At 37.3% G+C, this 24,513-nt stretch overlaps 1 protein-coding gene and 1 pseudogene across 1 annotated transcript in view; one reads left to right on the top strand and one right to left on the bottom strand.

Moving 5' to 3' along the window:
* CD2AP (CD2 associated protein) overlaps positions 1-24,513 on the bottom strand; it is a 133,291-nt gene that overhangs the window by 22,848 nt on the left and 85,930 nt on the right. Inside the window, exons 7-13 of the mRNA XM_055137003.1 lie at positions 23,801-23,879; positions 22,586-22,680; positions 20,932-21,036; positions 18,487-18,523; positions 16,846-16,908; positions 3,473-3,635; positions 2,957-3,099 (exon numbers count right to left, since the gene is read on the bottom strand). Coding sequence (XP_054992978.1) covers positions 2,957-3,099; positions 3,473-3,635; positions 16,846-16,908; positions 18,487-18,523; positions 20,932-21,036; positions 22,586-22,680; positions 23,801-23,879 — 685 coding nt within the window. The remainder of the gene's footprint in view (positions 1-2,956; positions 3,100-3,472; positions 3,636-16,845; positions 16,909-18,486; positions 18,524-20,931; positions 21,037-22,585; positions 22,681-23,800; positions 23,880-24,513) is intronic.
* LOC129404645 (small nucleolar RNA SNORA66) lies at positions 22,789-22,887 on the top strand (annotated as a pseudogene).

Genomic DNA, 24,513 nt, shown 5'->3' with positions numbered 1-24,513 from the left:
CATCCCTGAGAAATCAAAATCATTTTATAGCTCAAGAACTAAGAACATAAACTACTATAATAAACACAAGTTATTATAAAGCCTGAGTTGAGACAACAACTTTCTGTAAGCAGTTACACCTTATCTTAGCATACTTCTTGCTTCTAAACAATACTGAGAAGAACAACTGATCAGTACACGAAGTTCAGAGTGAAGTACAGTGTAAGTGCACTACTCTAGAGGAAGCTGAAAATAGAAAGAATAAACAAAGAAAGACAGTTTGGAAGTTAGCCAAAAATGACCTTGCTTAAATCTCAACCTCTCTAACTTACACCCTTATTCATCTGAAGAAACATGCCAGAAAATAGAAATTTTCAGACTCCACTTCACAATGGGATTTTTGTTTTTCCAGTGAAAAGTCTATAAATGGCTATGAACTTAAGATAAGAATTGAAACCAAAACAAAGTACAAAAATACCCACTACCAATAATCTGATGTTACTTGCATTATTTGTACTGGAAGCATACAACTGAAACAAAGCTGCTTTTACTGAGAAAGACTTGAAAAGTGAAAATTTGCTTAAATTCACTTCTTTGGCTCCCCAAAGATATCCATCAAGCTTTAAACATGCACAATAAAAATTACAGAAACTGTAGAAATTTTAAAAAAAAAAGAAAAGAAAAAAACAGAAACAGAAACACAAATGGGTTCTGGGTTTCCAGCATTAAAGTGCTTGCATGAATATTTTTATTCTCTACTTTCTGAAAACACATTTTAGGCTTTATTTTAAAATTAACAGCCAACAGATTTGATCTTTCTATCACTAACCTCAATAAAAAAAATAAATAAGTAAAAGATTTAAAGGTGGGGGGGGGTGGGTTGCAGGGCTAGAAATGTAGCTTAGTGGTCAAGGGCCTGCTTCCTGTATAAGACCCGGTCTGATTCCCAACACAAGCACTAGAGCCAGCAGCGGCACAGAGGACTGGCTTGTGCATGAGGCCCCAAAGAGTTCCACCCCCAGCAGCACATGCCCAGGTATGGCGTGTGGCCCTGAGCAACTACTGGATGACCCTGAAGGCCCCTAGCACTATTAGTGGAGGCCCTACTTGTGGGGGGTTAAATAAGATAAGGACTTTGTTTTAACAAAGTAAATAACACTTTTACCAGGTAAGACATTATTTTGAGTATTTGAATACCTGTAAAAACATACAAATTTTAAGTTTGTACAAAGCATTAAGGGATGTCATGCTTAGGAGTGAAGGACTGTTTTAGCAAACTAAGAGAGGCAAGCAAAATTCACCTAAAAAAAATTTGAAAGGCAGTAAAAAAGCAGATTTTACAATGCAGTGACAACAAAATTCTAAATTTAACTTGCCTTGAAGCTTAAATATAATACTAAGTGAAAAATAAATATTTATCATGTTGGAGAGATAGTACAGATGCCTTGGCATATATGGTAAACCCAGTCTGTTCCCAAGCACATGATCCCCAAAGAATCAGTGACAGCCCTAGAAGTCCCAGACCACCACTGAGAGGGTGGGGTGACACCCGGCACTGCAGGGCTCAAGCAGCACCGAGCAGAACCCCATTTTTGGGCGTTGGCATTAAACCTCCTGCACAAGGCTTAATTGCTAAGATCTCTAGAAGGGACCCCCAAAACAACCTCAGTACTTGTTTGGGAGACCAAAATGAAAAATACATTTTAAAACATCGAATAATTTTATATAAAAGAATTATAGAACATTATCCACTATAAGGGAATCCAAGAGTTCTCTTGGATAGTTAGTGTATCTGCAGCTTATTGTATTTAATGCGAAGTAGGGGGGAAAGAGACCAAAGAGACAGTACGGGAATTAAGGTGCCTGCCTCACATAGTTAGATTTCCTTGACCCCGCTACTGCTTATGGTACTCCAAGCAGTGCCAAGAGTGAGCCCTGAGCATAATCAGGTGTGGTTCAAAAACGAAACAAAAGTAGAAAAACATAACATCTGCCTCTTAAGAGTTACTGAAAAGGTAAAATTAGAAAATATATGAGCCAGTGCTTTAAAATGTAAAAAATACCAAAAACAGGTGCAAGGTAAAATGTCCTAGCCACTACTAGGAAGGTAATGATTTGTAATGATTCCCCCACTGTGAAACACAAATCAAAGCACCTGTTTCAAAAGCTATCTGTTTTATGACAGAAATTTTTAAGAGTAAGAAACAAAGATAAATAAATGAGTTGGTAAAGTGAGCCCTTAGCTTTAAGAAAAAAACATGTAGCTAAAAAAGCTAACTAAAAAAGCTAACTAAGGATGCAACTTGGTGGTAGAGCAGCTGCATGCCTTGCACCTGGCGATGAGGCCAGCACAGGAGGGAGCAGACAACCAAATGAGACAATAAGCCTATCTTCCCGAACTGGGAAGGGGAAAATATCCTGACATCAAGTTGGAGATGAAGGAAAATTGAGAAGTGTCGTCTTGGCAGAATCTTGTGCTGGCACTGGAATTCTATTACCAACCTTTAAACATTTAAAATTAAAATGTACTCAAATCCTTCTTAGATAGTAAGATCATTTCATTATAAAAGAAAAGCATGATAGATTTAAATAATGATTTTTTAATGCTTATCCTGGTACTCTGAGCATGAATCATAAATATTTTACCTATTTTTTTTCTTATTTTTGCTCTATAAATTTCAATTCATTGCTGCTGTATACACACAGATTGCACAGAGACCCATTAGTTAAATCATTTTGAGAAATGACACTGGCAATGGGGTTCAGGGCTTACTTCTGCACAGGGCTTATTTCTAGCTCTGCACTCAGGATTCACTCCTGGCGGTCCGCAAGTGATATTAAGGGATGCCAGGGATCAATCCAAGGTCATCTGTGTGCAAGACAATCAATCACCCTGCCTGCTGTATTATCTCCCTGAGTCCTAGTGGCAATTTTATTATTTTTTTTTAAAGTACTCTCTTTCTAAATGTGAACTTACCGGTTTCTTTAGAGCTCCTAAGTGTAAATGAATCTAGGTCTACTGATTTTGGTCTAAGTGGTAACTGTTCAGAATCTAGTTTTGGTTTTGATACCAGCTCATTCTCAAATTTAGATGGAACAGCAGAAACTTCCCCATTAACCCTGAAACGAGAAAAAAAAAAAAAACAAACGTAAGAGAAAAACAAAAAAACACTTATTAAACATGATGATTCTTTAACCATGTGATATGACATTAAAGATGTTTTAGCACTAAGAGTGAATTTTCTGTACTACAAATTATTCCTTTAACATAAACTTTTATACTAAGGATAATCATATAACACTAAAAATGTAAACAGTACAGTATGTATTTGCCTACAGTAAAGTATTAATATTAAATGGAGAATTATTCTAATCTTTAGAAAAAATATGGGAAGCAAATACTTGGAAAATGACTTTTGGATTTAAAAAGGCAGAAGAGCCACTGCAAAGAAATATAAAACAAGGAGCTAATTCAAAATTTTATAAAACTTACTTGGCTACAGGAGGTGGTGGGGGAACAGGTTTTTCAGGTCGCTTTGGGTACATTATTGCAGGAGATCTCATTAAATTATTAGCTTTGGTGGGTGGAGTGGGTTTCTTGGGAGGAACTTGAGGAGCAGCTGGTTTAGGTTTCGGTTCCAGCATTGACTTTTCATCTATTTGTTAAAAATATATTCAATACAATGTTAACAACCACAACTAAATTTTCTACTTTTTTAAAGACATCAGGATGGTTAAGTGTGAAAACAGGATAGAGACAGGGGGGGGGGGGGGAATAGAGAGGGAGAGGGAGAGAGGGAGAGGAAGAGAGGGAGAGAGATAATGTCCTTTAAATGCAAAAATGTTTCTAAATAAAATTCAATTAAACCTTTGTGACTATTGTCTGTGCTTTAGGAGTCATATCTAAATATCTCTTGCCATGTCCAGAGTCATGAAGACTTACCTATCCAAATGTTTTCCTTCAATAGCTCTAGTTTTAAAGCTCTTATATATCCTTTTATTAGATCTTGTGTATGGCGTGGTCAACTTCATTCTTTTGTGAGTGAATATTCAACTGTGCATACGGTAGTTTTAGTTTAGCTAGGGCTTGGCCAAAAATATGGTTAGCTATCCAAGTGCCCAAAGGGAAAATAAAGTACTATATGCTACATTAACTTGTGGGGGGGGGGGGGGTGGAGGAGAACCACCTAAGGGGTCAGGAGAGTGCAGTGGTTACAGCAAGTCAGCATGCACCAACTCAGGTTCCATCCCTGGCACCACAGTCTTCCAAGCACCACTGAGGCCCTGTAGTCACCTACACTACTGGGTGGCCTGGGATCCCCAGGTTGGCCACATGCAGGCAAATACCTTAGCTGCTGAAGCTTGTACTTTGATGAAAAGCCTAAATTTTTCATAATATATAAACTTGATCTCATTTTAAAAAAATCCTTAATATATGAGGACTGATGCATATTGTTATACTAATTTCTGCTATAAATATAATTTTTTACTGAAATATCACTTTCCATTGTCTAAATACTGTCACTGTCATCCCACTGCTCATCGATTTGTTCGAGCGGGCACCAGTAATGTCTCTCATTTTGAGACTTATTGTTACTGTTTCTGGCATATCCAATACACAAGGGTAGCTTGCCAGGCTCTGCCGTGTGGGCGAGATACTCTCAGTAGCTTGCCGGACTCTCCGAGAGGGGCGGAAGAATCGAACACGGGTTGGCCACATGAAAGGTGAACGCCCTACCGCTGTGCTATCACTCCAGCCCCTAAATACTGTAACATTTTGAATTTTAATTTAACCCAAAATTGCAAAAGTATTGCCTTATAAATCTTATTGAAGAAATAAATAGCTTCCCATCCAAGAACACGAAAAGATTTGTCTGTATTACCTTGTACAAAATTTAGAGTTATTATCTACATGAAATTGACTTTTATACAAAATGTGATATAGTAATTGACTTTTATATACAATGTAAGATATACAAGATCACCTAGCATTATTTGTTGAAAAGTCTTTGTCTTTTGTAACAGCACTACATGTAAAACTCTGGTTAAAAGCAGAGTATCAATCAACCAATGCAATGCAGAGATTAAAAACCACATATTTCTTAACGGTATCAGTGAATCATTTTCCCTAGTGGCAACTTTGCTATAAATCATTCTCACTTGTGACTCATGCACTCATTTTAAAACTCATTCTTAGCCAGAATCTGGAAAAAACCAGAGTGCCCCAAAACAGATGACTGGTTAAAGAAACTCGGGTACATCTACACAATGGAATACTATGTAGCCATCAGAAAACATGAAGTCATGAAATTTGCATATAAATGGATCAACATGGAAAGTATCATGTTGAGTGAAATGAGTCAGAGAGAAAGAGAAAGACATAGAAAGATTGCACTCATATGTGGAATATAATGTAACTGAGAAGTACAAGTTGGTAATGATGCAACTTCTGGCAGATATCTCTCTGGACTTAGTTACTAAAATACTAAAATACAGAAACCCAAAACCGAGAGGCCGCTAAGTGTGGTCACTTGACCTCATACCTCTTCATCCTCAGCAATGGAAAACAAATTATCTAATGCTTCCTTTTCAGCAGGTCTGACTTTAGGGGAGAGACTCTCCAAACAATAGTAAGTTTTGTTGAAATACTGAATGCAATCAAAGTGAAAGTAAAGTGAAATTTATTAGTTACACAGGCGGGGGGGGGGGGCGCTAAGGACAGGGAGGCTAGGGGCGTGGAGAGGTTAGGGGTGTGGGGGTGCGGGGTGAAGCTATAATGGGATTCTTGGTGGTGGAATATGTGCACTGGTGAAGGGAGAGGTATCCGAGCATTGTATAACTAAGACTTAAACCTGAAAACTTTGTAACTTTCCACATGGTGACTCAATAAAAAAATTTAAAAAAAAAAAACTCATTCTTAAAATGCCTCTTGCTTTCATTAGTTTTGTCAGCTAATAGTTTAGATTTGCTTTATTTTGACTGCTGCTTGCCCCATATATCTTTATTCACCTTTTAAATTTTTTCTCAATCCTATCAAGATGGGTCCAGTTAGCAGAATGTGATACTTTTTTAAAACTGAGTGAAACCAAGCTAAATGGAATGTTTAGTCACAATACCTTTAGTAGATAATATAGTGGATGTGTTCAAATTCATCCTACCTTCATAAAGACAATAAATGCATAAACTGCATTCTTTACAAAAGATTTATTTACAGGTGTGGTGTGTGTGTGGTGGGGGGAGCATACCTAGCAATGCTCAGGGTTACTTCTGACTCTATACTCCAGAATTACTAGCAGTGTTCAAGAGAACCATATTGAATGCCAGGGATCAAACTGGGTTGGGCGCTTGCCTTGCACACTGTACCACTGCTACCCACTGGACTACTATCCACCTTACTACTGCTCCAGTCCCATCAAAAGATTTACTGGCCTCAAAATGCTCCAATGTACACAAATTCTGTTCAAGAATTTGATTTAAAAAAAAAAATCCTATTATTTCAAAGATTTCCCCCTTTTCCTATCAAGAACATGAGAATTTATGGAGCCTTGTTTGCCATCTTATGACCCAAAAAGGAACCAATTTAAAGACAGAGTAAAGGCTGGAGTGATAGTACAAGGATTAAGATGCTTGTCTTGCATGCTTTACCCCAGTTAATTTCCTGGCACTTCATTTGGTCTCAGCAAGCACTATCAGGAGTGATCCCTATGCATCACCAGGTAGAACTGTCGTCCCGCTGTTCATCAATTGGCTCGAGCAGGCACCAGTAACGTCTCCATTGTGAGACTCATTGCTACTGTTTTTGGCATATCGAATATGCAACGGGTAGTTTGGAAGGCTCTGCTGTGCGGGTGGGCGGGATACTCTTAGTAGTTTGCTGGGCTCTACGAGAGGGACGGAGGAACCGAACCTGGGTCGGCCGCACATGCAAGTCAAACATCCTACCCGCTGTGCTATCGCTCCAGTCCAATTTAATAAAACATGATGATCATTAATTGTATTTTCTATATTACTGCATGCATTTTATACAGCAGTTCCACATTTCTTGTTACTATATAAAAATATTATGAAAATTGCTATCATAAATATGAACATTAGAAGGTAAGAGTAGGCTGGTGAAGTAGTACAGCCACTTGCTTTATAGACTGTTCACCCTAGTTTGATCCCCAGTCAGGCCATTCCTGAGCGGAAACCCAGAAAGAGCAGCTCCTTAACACCTCTGGAAGTGGCTCATTGCCCCCACAAAATGAAGTTAGAAGGTTTACGATAAATGTTTACAAAACCATATTGGAAGTGTGAGTAACTTTATAGCTAATCACAAACCGCACAAATCATAAACAATTTTAACAAAATAAACTGATATTATAATTAGAAAATTAAAATAAATAATAAAACTAAAGTAATTTAATTTAAAAACTAGCTGCTGCTGCTACTTCCCTCAGGATATGGTGAATTGCAACAGTTCAGAACAGTTCTGTAATTTAATAGACTGCACACTGATCACTTAAGATGAGTCATAGATTGCTTTAATAGCTGTATCGTGATCATTTTATCTATATTAGATTAAACATATTTTAAATATTAAAATTAAAATTGTAGATTTTAAATGTATGCACACCCCCAGATGGCTCCCAAACAAATAAATGCTGAAACTAATATGTGAAAGAAATGTCTACTTTTAGGTATGTTAAGAAAAAAATTAATCCCAAAGTTGAAACAGCATACTCTGCACTTAAAAATAACAAGGAATTTCCATGAAAAGATGCAATAGAAAGTCTAAGAATGCAATAGAAAGATGGAGTCCAGAGACAAGTGAACTATATCCACACAAGCATGAGAACACAAAATGGATGTTCTGTGAACATTATACAATGTACTACACATAAATATAAAGTGAAATATAGGAAAGTCTACAACAGACACACATCTCTTGAAACCTGGTAGGCTAAGCTAATGCAGTTATATTAAAAGAAAAAAAAAAAAAAAAAGGGAGGCTGGAGCAATAGCACAGCGGGTAGGGTGTTTGCTTTGCACTCGGCAGTTCCAGGTTCAATTCCCAGCATCCCATATGGTCACCTAAGCACCACCAGGGGTAATTCCTGAGTGCAGAGCCAGGAGTAACCCCTGTGAATCACCAGGTGTGCCCCCCCACCCAAGAAAAAAAAAAGGTCTCGTTTTGAGAATAAAATACTGTAAGCTGGATTATCCCCAAACTGCAATAGAGAGCATTCAAACTACCCAAAATGGCAAACACATACTTGTATGAAACACATACACACTTTCACTATCACTACAAATCACTATAGATCCCGCTGTTCATCAATTGCTTGAGCGGGCACCAATAACGTCTTCATTCGTCCCTGTCATGTGCCAGAGCAGACCAACAGCGTCTGCTTGCTCCAGGAACACGAAGAGCACGTTACTGTGGTTACTGTTACTGGTTTTGGCATATCAAATACGTCATGGGTAGCTTGCCAGGCCCTGCCCTGCGGGTAGGATATCCTCGGTAGCTTGCCAGGCTCTATGAGAGGGACGGAGGCTTTTGGGGCGGCCTCTAATCGTCCTTACGGGTGTTCCCAGTCTACCGAAAGCAAGCTTTTGGTCGGCTGGTATGTTCTAACGATCCTCACCTGACAAACACGCACTGACTGCATCTCTGGGCAGCACCTGGGCATCTGCGGCCTTAAGTGGATCTCCTTGGGATTGATGGAGTGTGCCCGGGGGTTGTTGAGCAGCTGGCAGAGCAGGACCCTGTGGCAGAGAGTCTGTGCCAGGTCGAACACCCACGCCAAGACCCAGGTCACTTGGTGGCCACTCCATTGGAATCTTACAAAACAGCCAGTGATGTCCAGCAGGGGTCACATGCAGAGCTCCCTGCCTGGTGTGTTGAGCTGCACACTGTCTAAGGTGAGATGGTGAGCCGGGTTCGGGAGACTGCAAGGGGTTCAGGCAGCGTCGGCACACACACACACATACGCACTTTACTTCCACTAACCTTTAACACTTTCAACACTACTGTAAATTCTTCTTAGAGCAAGGCAACAAGTAGGTAAATACATACTGCACCATTGCACTAAAAGGCTTTTTTCAGTTTTAGCTTTTAGTTTTGTTCTCAGATTCAAACAACATGCAGAACTTTTAAAATAGTACTGCCAGGTCAGGGAGAGCCATTTGTGGGACCAAGATCAATCCCTGGTGCCATCCGGCCCCTACTCACCACCAGCATAGCACTGGTGGTCCCTGGCTCCCCAGAGCCCAAGTACAAGGACATCTTCAGGGTCCTGCACCGAGCAGTCTGCCTTGTCAGCCAGGGTGAGAGCCCTGGAAACTGTTGGGGAGGCCCCTCCAGACTCAGTAGTTTTAGCAGATATCGGAGTGTCATCGGAGTAGTAATAGTAACAGAAGAGACCTGGCTATTGAATTTCTGAAGAGGATCCTAGACATCCGCCTATGTCTTAAAAACACCCAGCGTCATTTCACTACAGCACCAGAAGTTATCCAAGTTGTCTTTCTGGATGAGTTTCTGATGACTCCTCCCAAGGTGCCCACAGTCCTTTGCTGGAAATGCTTTACTTTCTCTCATTCTTTTCGTATTTTTTGACAAATATCTGACCAGACTTAGTTTCGGGTCAATACATTTCACCCGTTTTCTAAATTTTCTAATAACCCCAACCTCCTCACTATTATGCTCATTACCAGTATGCATAGCAGTATGCTTACTAACCAGCAACTGTCAGAATACAATTTTAAGAATTAAAAAGAAAAAATATATAAATCTTCCTAGGAACTACAAGCAGCCAGTGCCATATATATGGTTGATTTTAAGCTATTGTTAAGTCTAATATCTTCAAAGTCTTTCAATTTTGATTAAGTATAATGAACAAAGAACATTGTTTTCTAATTTGTAGCAGTCAAGATTATTTATAGGTCCAAGCTAGACTGATATATTACAGATTATCAAAATGTTCTTTATAAAACATAAGCGATAAATAAGTATCATTTCCTTTTTGGTAAGCACACTAAATATAAAATACAATAGATTTCTGCAGAGCTCTCAACTCAACAGTCTAAGTACTACAAATCATGCCACAGCTGAAAACATTAGTGATCTGTAATTCCAACAAGGGCCTTGTAGTTAACCTTAGATAAATCTTCATTTTAATTCCACACTGAAGTAAACTTATTACATCAGAGTCAGAACATAGATTTGTATTTTGAACAAAGATTTCCAAACACATTGTAAAAAAATTGAACAAAATTAATTAAAAAATCCATGGTCAGCATGTGAACTGGAAAAATGACCCTTTGGGGAGGGACAGTGCTATTCAGGCGACACACTGACAATCCATGAGCATCCAGGCCACAGGCTCCGCACCAGGGCCCAAGGAAGAAATGCTGTTCAGTTCCCTCAGTGCCCAGGGGACACCCCGGCAATCCAAGTGCTGGTAGGAGCCTCCAGAGCTGCACCCAGGAATACCTGGGGAACAATCTGGCACCAGAAATCAAACTCAGTTCGGGCACTTGCTAGGCATGTATCTGAACCACTGTACTATTTATCTCCTGGCCTGAAAATTCATGAACTTTTTATTTCTAATATATTATAGCATTCTGGGACCAGAGCAGTAGTATGACAAGTAGGGCACATGCCTTGCACACTACTAACCCGTGTTTGATCACCGGCATCCCATATGGTTCCCTGAGCACCAGAAGTAATTTCTGAGCAGAGTCTGAAGTAAGCCCGGGACATCACTGGGTGAGGCCCAAAATCCAAAATAATAATAATAATAATAATAATAATAATAATAATAATAAATCATAGTATTCCTACTATTGCCGTAGAAGACTACATTCCCAAGCAGACAAAAAGTGGGTAGGTACCTAAAGATTTCCATTTCAGGTACGATGCAATACACAGCACGATGTTCTGCCAACTTAAAGAGTACAAAATAAGGCAAAATACAGTTTAAGAACGAGAGAAAAAATATTTAAAGGAAAACCTTGTCATAACTTCATTAAAGGTATTCATTAAAGAAAATTCTTAAAAGAATTATTTTAGAGGTTGGGTTGATAGTACAGTAGGGAGAGAGCTTGCTTTGTACATGACTCGATCAAGTTCAATTCCTTGCATCACATTATGATCCCCCAAGCACACCATGAGTGATCCCTGAGCACAGAAACAGGAGTAAGCCCTAAATATTGTCAGATATTCCCACCACCAAAAAAGTGACATATATTTTAAGCAGAAAGCAGGAAGTACATTCAAAGGTAGTATTAAGACAGACACGGTATGAATAAATTGAACTAAATAAAATGGAATCAGCAGCATAAAGGTGATGGCTAAAGCTGTGAATCTTTATTTTGTTCTATTTGGGGGCCATATCTGGTGGCGCTCAGGACTTACTCCGGGCTCTGCACTCAGTGATCACTGCTAGCAGGCTGGGGGGACCACATGGGATGCCGGAGATTAAACCTGGGTCAGCTGCATGCAAGGCAAAAGCCCTACCCACTGTACTATTATACCAGCCCAAAGCTGTGAATCTAGAGATAGATAATATAAACATCACACACACACACACACACACCCCACCCCACCCCCCTCAACACCACCACCCCATCATCATCTAAAGAATGGAGAATAATGCCACAGAAGATCCAGCTCTGCTAGTCCTTACTAATTTTTAGTCCAGGGAAAGAGTGAATGAGTACTTGATGTTACTAAATACATCAGTAATTTCAGTGATACCAGCAATAATCACTTGGCCTATAAGAAACAAAGTCTTACACAGTCAAGACTTTACAAAATAAGAGTCAAATTTAGATAAAAATTCAACTGCTGGGTCTGAAAGTCCCAGAAATTGGTAAACAAGACATCAAAATTTGTAGTCTCATGTATCAGCAGTGAATTTCAAATATAAGACTATCGTAGTGGGGCTGGAGTGATAGCACAGCCGGTAGGGCGTTTGCCTTGCATCCGGCCCACCAGGGTTCTATTCCCAGCATCCCATATAGTCCCCCGAGCACCACCAGGAGTGATTCTCGAGTGCAGAGCCAGGAGTAACCCCTGAGCATTGCTGGGTATGACCCAAAAAGCCAAAAAAAGACTATAGTAGTAACTTGTTGCTCTCTTATGCCATACTAAAATCTCTGCCACAGAGTGACAAGAAAACCTTCACTGACAGTGAAGAGACCTCTCAGAGGAAATTATTTCCCAAAACACAGGGAAAATATCCTGGGATGAAATTTTACTATTATTTCTCTCCTGAGGCAGTGTATGCCTGAGACTGGAGGTAACACAGAAGAAATAAGAGGCAATTAAATTGCAAAGCGGATTTAAGAGAATCCGTATGACTTGGTGTGGGAAATGGTCAGTGAGGCTTTAAGCTCCATGCTTAGGACTGAGATAAGTATAACATGAAATAATAATGACTTAAGTTTCGAGTTAGAGTGGTAAATTTTAGATTTTAGTAGCTTGTGTTTCAACACTGCAGAGCTTTACAAAGAATATATTCTGCAGAATTAAGAATATAAAATATAAAAGTTTTGAGCATGTATACAGGTAGAATTACTCTATTTCCTGACACAATCTGCAATTTCCCTGCTGACGTGTAATGTGGTAAAATGTTCATTTTTACTTAAAATTATATAATCTACAACAGTCTTTTTGGTGTCATGCCAGGATTGAAGAACCTAGCAGGAACACGTGTGGGACGTGTGATCTTCTGTTGGTCATTACCCTGAATTTAAACCAATATTGAATATTCATAATGACATGGCTCTTAGTCCCGTGTATATGTCCAAAAATTACTAGGAAAGCAGTGACTCTTTTGCTATTTCCACCACTAGGTCTCACTCATACTAGTAAAAATTCCTTTAACATTTACTATATATTGAATACAAGTATAATGGGCATGGGGCTTCTCTGATTCTGAAAGTTTTTATTTTATCTCCATTTACTACATGGTATTTTGGCTAGAGAAAACTCAAGGTTGAAAGTTATTTTTATCAGGCTCTAAACATTCTCTTTATCATATTTACAAAGTGCTCTCAGATAATTTAAGATCATTTCCTCTAGGTTTCTTCTGCTGGACATTCACTGAGCTTCCTGGGTTGTGTGGGCTTCGATCAAATCTGAAAATTTCTCAACCATTATTTTCCTCTTTTGTGGAGTCCCCATTCCTCTCAGATTCCCCTTATTGACTATAATTCAGATAAGCAAGCACTGAATAGTTTTTAGTAACTGATATACTGTGCAAAGTATCTACTGCTTTGTCACCTAGATCATAATTATTTTCTTCTAGATAGCCTCTAATCTGCTAGTAAGTTCACATAATGTTTTCCAGTTCAGATCCTGTATCTCCTATCTCCAAAAGTCCAAGTCAGGTATTTATTAATATTTTGGCATTTCTCCACCAAAAAAGTTCAGATTTTTCCTCTGCCATCTTGAAACTAGGGGGTATATTTGTAATAGCTGTTTTAATGTTTTTTGCCTGCCTGCTATTTCTATTACCTTTATAATTTCTAGGGTTATTTAAGTTGATTTTTTTTTTCTGGCTACATGCTGCTCTTTTCCCCTTATTTCCACACCTGATAAATTTTTATAAAGGACACTGTGAACACATAACACATGGGTACTAGGTTTTTATTATATTCTTTTAAATTACACTGAACTATGTTCAGAAATTAGTTTGTTGTATTTCCAAAGTAGGTTAGTCTTTAGTCTAAGGACTAAGTCTTTACTCCATATATCCTTTTATGTCTTATAAGGTCTTCCTTATATATATAGCTTGTATGTGGGAAGGAAATGTAAATTTCCTTCCATGTGTATATAGTTCAACAATAGCCAAGGTTCTACAGAAAATCCTATGAGGACCTGAGTTCCTTAGTGTGAAGCTCCCTCCAATCTGACAGTCTGCCCCACAAATTCTGAAACTGCCTTTGCTTCCCTGAACTCTTTATCTCTTACCTCTTTGACTCTGCAGGAAAAACAGACTTCAATTAGCTTCCTCCTTCCCAATGTCTATAAACCATTGTCTACAGACAATAAGCTAGAGTAATTTTAGTGCTTACCTCATTAGTTTCCCTTTTCTCAGTGATAACAGTACTATGCTAATTGTTGTTCAATGTCTGAAAATTTGCTGATTCCTATCTTTTGTACAGTTTCTAGTTCAGTAGGGCAAATCCCTACTACTTTATCATTACTAGGATTTCTGATAGAGGTAATAGAAACACATCACATCCTTCCACTTTGTTTATACCACACCCTTCCATTTTGTTTATAAGATCAACAGACTGGTATTAGGGCATGGGAATCACTAAATTTTAAACTTCTCATAAATCATAATGTGGACAATGAATACGGTAATACACTTACCATATTTAGTTGTTCTCAAAAATATATTTTGTATGGGACAGATATAGCTAAGTAATGGAATAAACTGACTTAAGATCAGGGGCTGGAGTGATAGCACAGCGGGTAGAGTGTTTTTACCTTGCAGGCAGTTGACCCGGGTTCAAGTTCGATTCCCAGCATCCCATATGGTCCCCTGAGTACCACCAGGAGAATTCCTGAGTGCAGAGCCAGGAGTAATCCCTGTGCATCACCAGGTATGACTGCCCCCTTCTCCCCCCAAAAAAAACTGACTTAAGATCTGGACCTGATACAGCAACACCAAAGGACTAATCTGAGTCAAGAAACAATTTTACTCAACATGTGTCATTCTTGTATAACAAATTTAAAATTTCTCAATATTAAAAAAAAGAAATATGAAATCTATGGTGAGTACAAACCATAACAAAAAGATAAAGGTGCTCATAACCTTTTCAGTGCAAGAATAGATGCTAAATTTATATATGCTTCTTTTTTAATTTTGCTATGAAAATTATACTTTAAAAAAGTGAATTTAAAAAATGAATCTGGCAACACTGTGACTGAAGTGATAGACTAAATTTAGTCAGCAAAAAAGGTAGAAAATGCTCTCAGAAATATAATTTGGGAGTCAGTTGCTGATACCACCAAGTGCTGAGCAAGATGTGGAACAAGAGGAGTTCTCATTCATAATTAGTGGGAATGCAAAATGGAGCAGACAATGGTGGAAGATAGTTTAATGATATCTTACAAAACTAAACATACTCATCACATGATCTATAATAATCACACTTCTTGGTCGCTACCAAAATTAAAAATGTATATCTATATGAAAATATGTATAAAGGTATTTATAGAAGTTGTATCCCTGTTAAAACTTGAATATAACCAAGATGTTCTTCAGTAGATAGAGATAAACAATAGTACCTTTAAACATTGAAATACTAATATTAGTACCGCCTAAAGAAAATGAGCTATGGTATAAAGCCAAAAGATATGGAAAAGTCTTACATACATAAATACCACAAAATTAAGTCTTTATAAAAATGCTACACACCATGCAACTGAACTACATTTTGAAAAAGGCAACACTATTGAAAAAAATAGAGATCAGATGTTATTGGGGTTAAGGGAAAAGAAATAAAAATGAAAAGCAAAGAGAATTTTTAAGGCAACAAGATAACTCTGTATGATACAATTATACGTGTCAAACTAAGCATTTGTTCACACTTGTAACATGTTCAATACCAAGAGTGAACCACAATATAAACCATACATTTTGGTTTATTATGATTTATGAATAGAAGTTACACTATTTTAGGTATACTGATTTTAATAAACGTACAAATTCGGTGAAGGGTGTTACTGTTTGCATATGCTTCTTTTTTAATTTTGCTATGAAAATTATACTTTAAAAAAGTGAATTTAAAAAATGAATCTGGCAACACTGTGACTGAAGTGATAGACTACTTGATAACACAATGTTCTTCTGGTAACAAACAAGGCAGGTGGTAGAAATAATACTGGTAGTAGAAACACAACAATCTTGAAATATTCCCGTTCTTGCAGGAACATAAGCTATTAAAGACAACCAATGCTTAAGAATTTTCTCCAAATTAATGTAACCAATGATTTTAACAAAATTTATTTTGTCTGGGGGTCATACCTAGAGGTGCTTGAGTGTCAGTACTAGAGGTGCTTGAGTGTCAGTACTAGAGCTGCCAAATCACCCATTTGCACCAGAGACTAGCAACAAACGAGGGTCACCCACCTGCTAGACAAGCAGCTTAACCATTGTGTAATATCTGATCCCATGTTCAACAATTTTTAATTGACAATACTTGCAGTGAAAGTAAATACATAATCATGTCCATATTTTAAACAGGAATTCACTGTTAGCTTAAAAAAAGAAAAGAAAAGAAAATGGACAGTAGGCCAGCAATTGAACTTGGGACCTCATGCAATCAAAGGCATGTAGTCTACTCAGGAACCAAAGAACTGGCAGCGAAGAAAATGACTTACTTTCTCCTTGAATGAATGATGTGGGCCTATCAGTTCAATGCTTAGTTATCGTTGATTTAGGTACCAGGGCCCCACTAGCAGAGATCAGGGAGCAAGATGGTCAGAAATCAAATATGAGGCATCACAGTGGCCAACCAAATCACCCATTTGCACCAGAGACTAGCACTAAGAAAACATTTTTAAAATTTATTTGAACTAAACTATAAAAATAAATGTATACCTTAGTGCTTAGTTTCCTTACAAATTCTTTGAAATAATATTTTTTGATTAAATACATCAGCACTTATGTGATGTATTTTTTTAAATTCTAATTTCTTTTTGATCTTAGTACTATTCCTGCCCAGAAAACTTAAAGCACTAAAAAGCAAATCTTGAAACCTGTTAAAAATTAGTGCAAATGACTGTGTGGAAATATGTTTTTCTTTATAACATACAATGAAAGTTAAAATTATTTTTTCTGAACTTAGAAGGATTAGGCTCACCTTTTTCTTCAGGCTTTACGTAAAATATTTTCTTTTCTGCAGCTACCAGGTCAGGTTTTGGAGCTTAGGATTTAAGAAATATAGTGCTTTTTAGAAAAAGAGTTTTGCAGCGCAAAGTTAATCACAGTATTAAAAATTAGTTGGTTAAAATAACAAGATGAAAACATGGTCTTAACTGGAGGGGAAAAAAAAAAAAGAAAAAAAGGCACCCAGTCAATTATGAATCTGTGTGTGCCACTACTACTATAAGTAGTAAGAACTGGTCTCACTTCTTTCTCAGTCCAACAAAGGTATTCTGACTCTCTGTATGGGACACCACACAGTCTACACAGTGAAGACCTTCTTTGATGGTTAAAAAAAAAAAAAATCTATTTTAGGGCTGGAGAGACAGTTCCACAGCCTGATCACACACTTTACATGCTGGTGCCTCAGCTGGATGGCCAGAACCACCTGGTCACCCAACCACCACTGGAAGTTAACCCCAGGGTGAGGCAGGAATAGGCCCCAAGATGGCAAGGTAAGGCCCCAAACTTAATACTGTTTCATTACTGATACTGACTACTAAGACTTAACATGCTGTTACTGAGGCAATAGAAATAAATTTTTAGATATTCAACTTTAAGTAAATTTAGGAGTCCTAAATTAGGATTAGTGACTATTAAAAATATAATCACTAATTATTAAATTATTCTGGTTCTGCTTTGGGGCAGAGATTGGGTTTCAGGATGGAAACACCCAAAAATACAGTGGCAGGAAGGTGTATTCGTAGTGGGATTGGTGTTTGAATATTAAATGTAATCAAATATTATGAACTACTTTTTAAAATAAAAAAATTTTTAAATAAAATAAAGATAAAGTAAATATTCAAAACTAATTGATAGAAAGTTTAAATTAGAAGTTTCATAGCTGAAACCATGAGAAGGATCAGTATTATTCTAAAAACGAATGAATCTTTCAATAAGAACATTGTACTACACTTGTATCACTATCACTGTCATCCTGTTGCTCATCAATTTGCTCAAGTGGGCACCAGTAATGTCTCCATTGTAAAACTTGTTACTGTTTTTGGCATATCAAATATGCCATGGGTAGCTTGCCAGGCTCTGCCGTGCGAGTGAGATACTCTCGGTAGCTTGCCGGGCTCTCCAAGAGGGGCGGAAGAATCAAACCCAGATCAGCCGCATGCAAGGCAAATTCCCTACCCACTGTGCTATCACTCCAGCCCACTTATAAGTATAAAAAAAAATTAAGGGCTAAAATGTAACATTTAATTCTGAAAAACTCTTCCAGGGATATCATATTTATCTAGCAATATAAAAATACATTCTAGCTTAGCACACTTTCTGAAGACCGGGTACGGTATATATACTTATTAACTCAACTGACACATAATTATTGAAATTATTTTCATGACCACTTTATGGCTTGTTTTTAAAATATATTACTGATAAACAAGAAGCATATTAACACTCAAGTTTTATATCTCTAAAAATCTCTGTGCATGTGGCATATCATATTTGGTTTTGCTCACAAAAATTACTGCTTTATAAAATCTAATTTCACTAGTTTAGACCAATTTCACCTCTTCAGAACGTAAAGGTTATGAAAAATAGCAATGTGAATCATGTATTTCTTACATACCTGGACCTTTAGCAGGAGGCAGTGGTTTCTTTGGTTTCTAGAATTTAATGATAAAAAATAATTACTGACATGTTTATAAAATTAATTTTAAACATTCATAATTATTAGTTATCTAATATATAACTACATCTTGTCATCCAAGTCCTGCCAAAAATTTAAAAATCTAAGGAAGTAACAACTTTGCAAAGTGTCACTAACAAAAAAAGGTATTCTACTGGAGAAAATGCTTCCTTGATCAACACAGAAGCATTTTAAATTTTCATTCAGCAGAATAAACCTAAAAAAATTTTAACGTTAAGCAAATACATTTCACCCTGCTTGTCCTAGCATTAAGACTGCTATCCAATGCTGGAAAGACAGTGCCCTGCACACAGATAACCCAGCTTCAATCCCTGACACCAAATACAGTCCCTTGAGCACTGCCAGTAGCGATCCTAGAGCACAGAGCCAGAAGCTTTGAGTGGTCCAAAAACTGGATGTGGCCAAAAAACTGGTGGGGTAGGGAGAAGAGATTCCATTCTACCCCCATTTTACAGCTGTATTTGAGACAGTAAGGGGCAAAGAGAACCTCTGTTAAAATACACATAACTAAATTTACCTAGTTGTTCCCTCTGGAGTCTTTAGAACTATCCAAGGGACTGAAAGCAACTGTCCGGCCTTGGAAAATTATATAAATTCCCTGAAGTTTAATTAAGCATTCACTGATATTCAGAAAAATTTAATACCTTAAGTATCTTGAGACATTTCTAAATAGGTGAATTTGAGTTTTCCAAATGAAAAACAGCTGATTATCAATACTGCACAAATACCTAATGAAAGTGCCCCCTCCCCTGTGTGTTAACACATTAAGAAACAAAAAAAAGGCTGAAGAGAGAATAAGACAGGGAATCTGTCTTGCATGCTGCCGACAAGCTCAATTCCTGAAACTCCATTTGGTCCCCTGACCCCAGCAGTAGTGATCCCTGAGCACAGAGCCAGGAGTAAACTGGGTGTGGCAGAAAAAGCAAAAAAGAAACATATAAACAAAGCAGACTATAGGCTGAGTCACTACTGAATGAAATCAAGAGTCTTAGGCAGAGTAAACCTCTATACAGCAACTTGGAAATGTACTTATAAATCTAAACGGAAGACTGCAAAGGTGAGTGATTTACGTTCATTTATGAATGAACATAAATCATATAAAGCAGTTTTGCTATGTATGTTCTATAAGTCTCTTTCCTTTACTTTAAAAACTCAAATCCATTGCTCCATAAGAAAAACTGGAATCAACTTGAAAAAAATCTAAGTAACAAAGAATGACTCAGCTTAGTCTTATTAAGTGCAACATATCCAGAGAGATATCAAATCCTACAAGAAGGCAAAGGCTTGTTCTTACCATTCCAAAAATGTCTTAGGAGAAAAATGGGAAACTCAAATGTACCTTAAGATTTTTAATAAAATGAGATAAAAATATTTCTAGCAAGAAAGTACTGATTCACTTAAGTAGTATGGCCATATTGTATTTTTCTAATGATAATAAGGTGATGAAGTCTAAGGTTTTCAAAAAGTCACCAGAGAAATAAAACCAAGAATTTTTAAAAAGAGCACAGAACTAAACTATTGCTTCACTTCACCCTAATTAAAAAATAAGCTTTACATAGATTTGTAAATATAAGATCAGATCATAACAAAGTCAGTAAAATTGGGGCTGGAGCAATAGCACGGCGGGTAGGGTGTTTGCCTTGCACCCAGCCGACTCAGGTTCGATTCCCAGCATCCCATATGGTCCTCTGAGCACCACCAGGGGTGATTCCTGAGTGCAGAGCCAGCAGTAACCTCTGTGCATAGCCAGGTGTGACCCAAAAAGGGAAAAAAAAAGTCAGTAAAAGTGCCAAAGATATTATAGGAAGTAAGACACTCGCCTAGGATGTGCATGACCCCCCAGCACCACCAGGGTCACTCTGTACAGTCAGGAATAGCCCCTGAGCTACTATGTGGCCCCCAAGCAAAAACAAACCAGAAAAATTAAAAAAACAAAACACTACACAGGGCTGAGTGTACTTCTGTTAACAGCCTACATTCGAAAGTTCAAACCCCCCGTGCCCCACACGCACCACAACTGAAAAAGATGTGCATGCACCATGGCCAGGAAGCGTGACCTCTGGTGAGCATACAAGTCAGTTCTGCAGCGACTGCTGGTGCATACCACAACCATAATTTATGTGCCTCAACTAAGAGTGCAAGCACTATGTAGAGTTCAAACCCTGGTATGCAATGCAACTGAGGTGTGAGCACTGCAACACGATGTGCAATCCCCATTGAGCACAACAGCCAAAAACGTAAGAGCATGGCATGTAAGGCAAGCACGTGTGCAACTTTCAGTCATTGTAATGGCAGCATTAAAAAGAAAGGGGAGAAGTTTCTCTCTCTCCTCTCTCTCTCTCTCTCAAATAAAATATAGCTTACTGGAAAATCCTTATCCAATTCGCTTATCTGAACAGCAAAATTGTCTGGAAATACTCCTTCTTTACCGTTAAGCTCACCCTTCCACCAGCCAGCTTCTCCAGTCTCCTAAAATACAAAATAATAATAAGAATTAGCTTTAAAAAAGCAAAGATTATAAAAGACAGAAAAATATTGACTTCTCATATTTTTTTTTTTTGGTTTTTGGGGTTACACCCGGCATAATGTTACTCAGGGTTATTGCTGGCTCTGCACTCAGGAATTACTCCTGGCAGTGCTCAGAAGACCATGTAGGATGCTGGAATCAAACATGGGCCAGCCCTATGCAAAGCAAACAATCTACACCTCCAGCCCTGAGTCCCCTTGACTTCAGAAAGGAAAAGAAAAAGACCTAACTAGACAGATCATGAAGTCCTCCTAAAAGAAAATATTCCCCACATACTGTTACTTGCACCATTAACAGAAATAGCTTTAATTTTTAAATAAGCCAGAAAAATTTTAACTTAATCTATAAGATAAAACATTTCAAAAGGAAGAGAACAAGTGGGAAAAGAGAAAATAATATGAATTTTCGAACTCTACCTTATCTAACATTTTTCTCAACACTTTGTTATATGAAAAATTAATCATTCATTTGCTTTAGAAATTAACAAGACATTCTACAATCTCTTCCAAATACCATGATTGTCTTATCTAACATTTTTCTCAACACTGTTACACAAAAAATTAATCATTCATTTGCTTTAGAAATTAACAAGACATCTACAATCTCCCCCAAATACCATGAATCCCTGAGAATTTAGGTATTATCAATCCAAGCCATATGAATATGAACAGTTACAGGCACCAAATTATCTAAAAACAGAAACAAAATTTATGCTTTTCCTTTATTACTAACATTCCAGCATTCAACCCATGCCCAATACTACTGGAATGTTGAAGCAGATTCACTGCAAAAGAACAGCTCACTGTCTGAAGTTGCTGCTTTGCTTTCCACAGTATGAAATTTCATTACTACTTACATACTGGTGGAAATTTAAGTTGTTTCCATTTTTCTCTTCTCTCTTATATATGTCTAAATGTATTTGGATATATAATAAGTAAGAACACAGAATGCATCATTCCAGGTTCATATATAAATAAGATAAATGGCTTTAAAAATAAATAAGATAAATGATAGATGAGAAAACATGAAATGCAACAAATGAAAACAGAAAAAAGCAGGGGGCAGGAGTTATTCAAGAAAAGAAGAAATGATGGTTAAAAACAAGGACCGTGAGAAAGGGTGAGGGGAAGGGTATACAGGACTGAGAAGGGAACTGGGAAACAGTGGAGGAAAGTGGTCACTCTGGTGAAGGATGTGGTGCTAGAATTTGTCATGCATGAAACCCTATCAGTAAAAGTATTGCAAACCACCACAGTGCCTAAAATTAAATTTAATAAATAAAACAAGCTTTCTGAGTATTACGTATGGTATATACATATACTGTACTATGTATGGTATATGAGAATAGTATCTATATTCTCAGACTACAGAAACTAAAAAAGCCCCAGTTCTTTCTTCTACAATGTATAATCCAAGACAAATTTAAGAATTTTACAAATAATTTTTAGAAATAAATTAAGTAATTCACTGGAAAAGTGAGAAATATCTTACCTTACTTATCAAATGGATTATTTCTCCCTCTTTAAAAGTAAGTTCATCTTCATTCGTACCTTCATAAGCAAATAACGTTTTACAATATTCCTTAGCTAAAATTAAAAAACGTAAATATGTAGCTTACATAAACTGATTCAACACATTTACATAAGTCTCTGTTTTATGTAAATAAACATATACTGGATGCTATTAAAAGTAAACTGTAAATTCGATCACTAACTGATGCGAAGGAAACCAAGTTTGCTAAGTAATTGCACTTCAGATACTACTGAGGTTGCCTATTCTATCCTGGCACACGGTAAGTATAACGTTTTTAATTAATCTTATTTTGGTTTTGGTTTTTGGCACACCCACCCAGCAATACTCAGGGATTACTCCTGGCAGTATTCAGGGTACCGTATCAGCGTACCATATCAGATGCCAGGGATCGAACCCGGTAGGCCACATGTAAGGTAAATGCCCTATCTGCTGTACTACCACTCCTGTAGTTCATCTTTAAATCTGGAAATTAAATTCTGACCTAGTATTATATATTGTATTAGTATTCAAATACTTGCTATTATTTTTGTTTGTTTATTTGGAGGCCATACCCAGCAATGCTCAGGAGTTACTCCTGGCTCTGCACTCAGGAATTATTGCTGGCAGTGCTGAGGGGACCATGATGACACTCCATGGATGAAACTGGTTCGGCCACATTCGAGGCAAATGCCCTACCTACCCACTGTATTATCACTCCAGCCCACAAACAGCTGCTATTAAAAGTTTCATACAGTTTTAACATTAGTGATGATACAACAAGCATGATTTAATATTCTACTGTACAGTATAACTTCAGTAACAATACAGTTAGGCATTCTTCATTACCAGTATGAAAATTCTGTTCAACGACCTACCTTTACTTAAAGCATGCAATTTTGCCACAACATGGAAGAAACTTGAGGATATCATGGTGAATGAAGTCAGGAGGAAAGGAATAGAATGAGTTCACTCATATGTGGGACGTAGAGACACACAGCAAGGCAACAACAAAGAGTCAAAGCAAAGGCAACTCTGACAAGGAGAGAACCAATCCACACAACTGAGTTTGGGAGGAGCTTTGGAGGCGAGAGGGAGGGACAATGGTGATAGGTGCTGTGCTGGAATTGTGTACAGGGAAAATCATCAACGATATTGTTAAACTATAGTACCTCATTTATCTTTTTAAGAACCTACCTTTAAGTTTACTTTCAGTGTCTGTTTTAGTAATCTCCACATTTTGGGTTTTAGAACCTAGTGATGACATGATCAAAGGCTAGAACAGAAAAAACAGCATCAAACATTTTAAGTTAGAATAAAGTTTACTATTATCAAAGTTTCCGTTTATAGTAATTTAGTCCTCCCTAATGATACTTAGGGGAAAGTACTTAGAGTCAGGTGAGTAATCAGGCTGAAAATCTAATTTTAAAAAAATGATAAAGAGCTCATTAAGTATTGATATGATTAACAAAGAAATTCCAATTTCTAAAACTTACTATATTAAGCATAAAAATTCTACTCTGGAAGTCTATAAATATCGATGTGAGTTAACTTTGGGATCTAAGATAAAAGGAAACACCTTAAATTTTACCATGTATGAATTCCTGAGCTAAGCTTTACATAAGTTAATACATAATTCTCAGTGCAATCTGCATAAAGAATGCACGACCATTCATCTCTTTTATAGATTAAGAAGCGGTACAGGAAATCGTCCATTTTTGGAGCTCAAATCTGAATCTACAAATGACTCTTATAATCTTATAAAACAGTTCTTATGGAAATGACTCATTAAAAAGCTCTACCATCTTTAAATGAAACAGGAAAGAAAACTCTTTATACTTCATTGCTGCTCTCTGAACAAAAGCATTTGGCTATGTTACAATCCTTAGAACTAAAGTCACACACAAGTT

Source organism: Sorex araneus, chromosome 4 (genome assembly GCF_027595985.1).
Source record: "Sorex araneus isolate mSorAra2 chromosome 4, mSorAra2.pri, whole genome shotgun sequence".
Taxonomy (NCBI): domain Eukaryota; kingdom Metazoa; phylum Chordata; class Mammalia; order Eulipotyphla; family Soricidae; genus Sorex; species Sorex araneus.
This window is presented reverse-complemented; position numbering and strand designations above follow the sequence as displayed.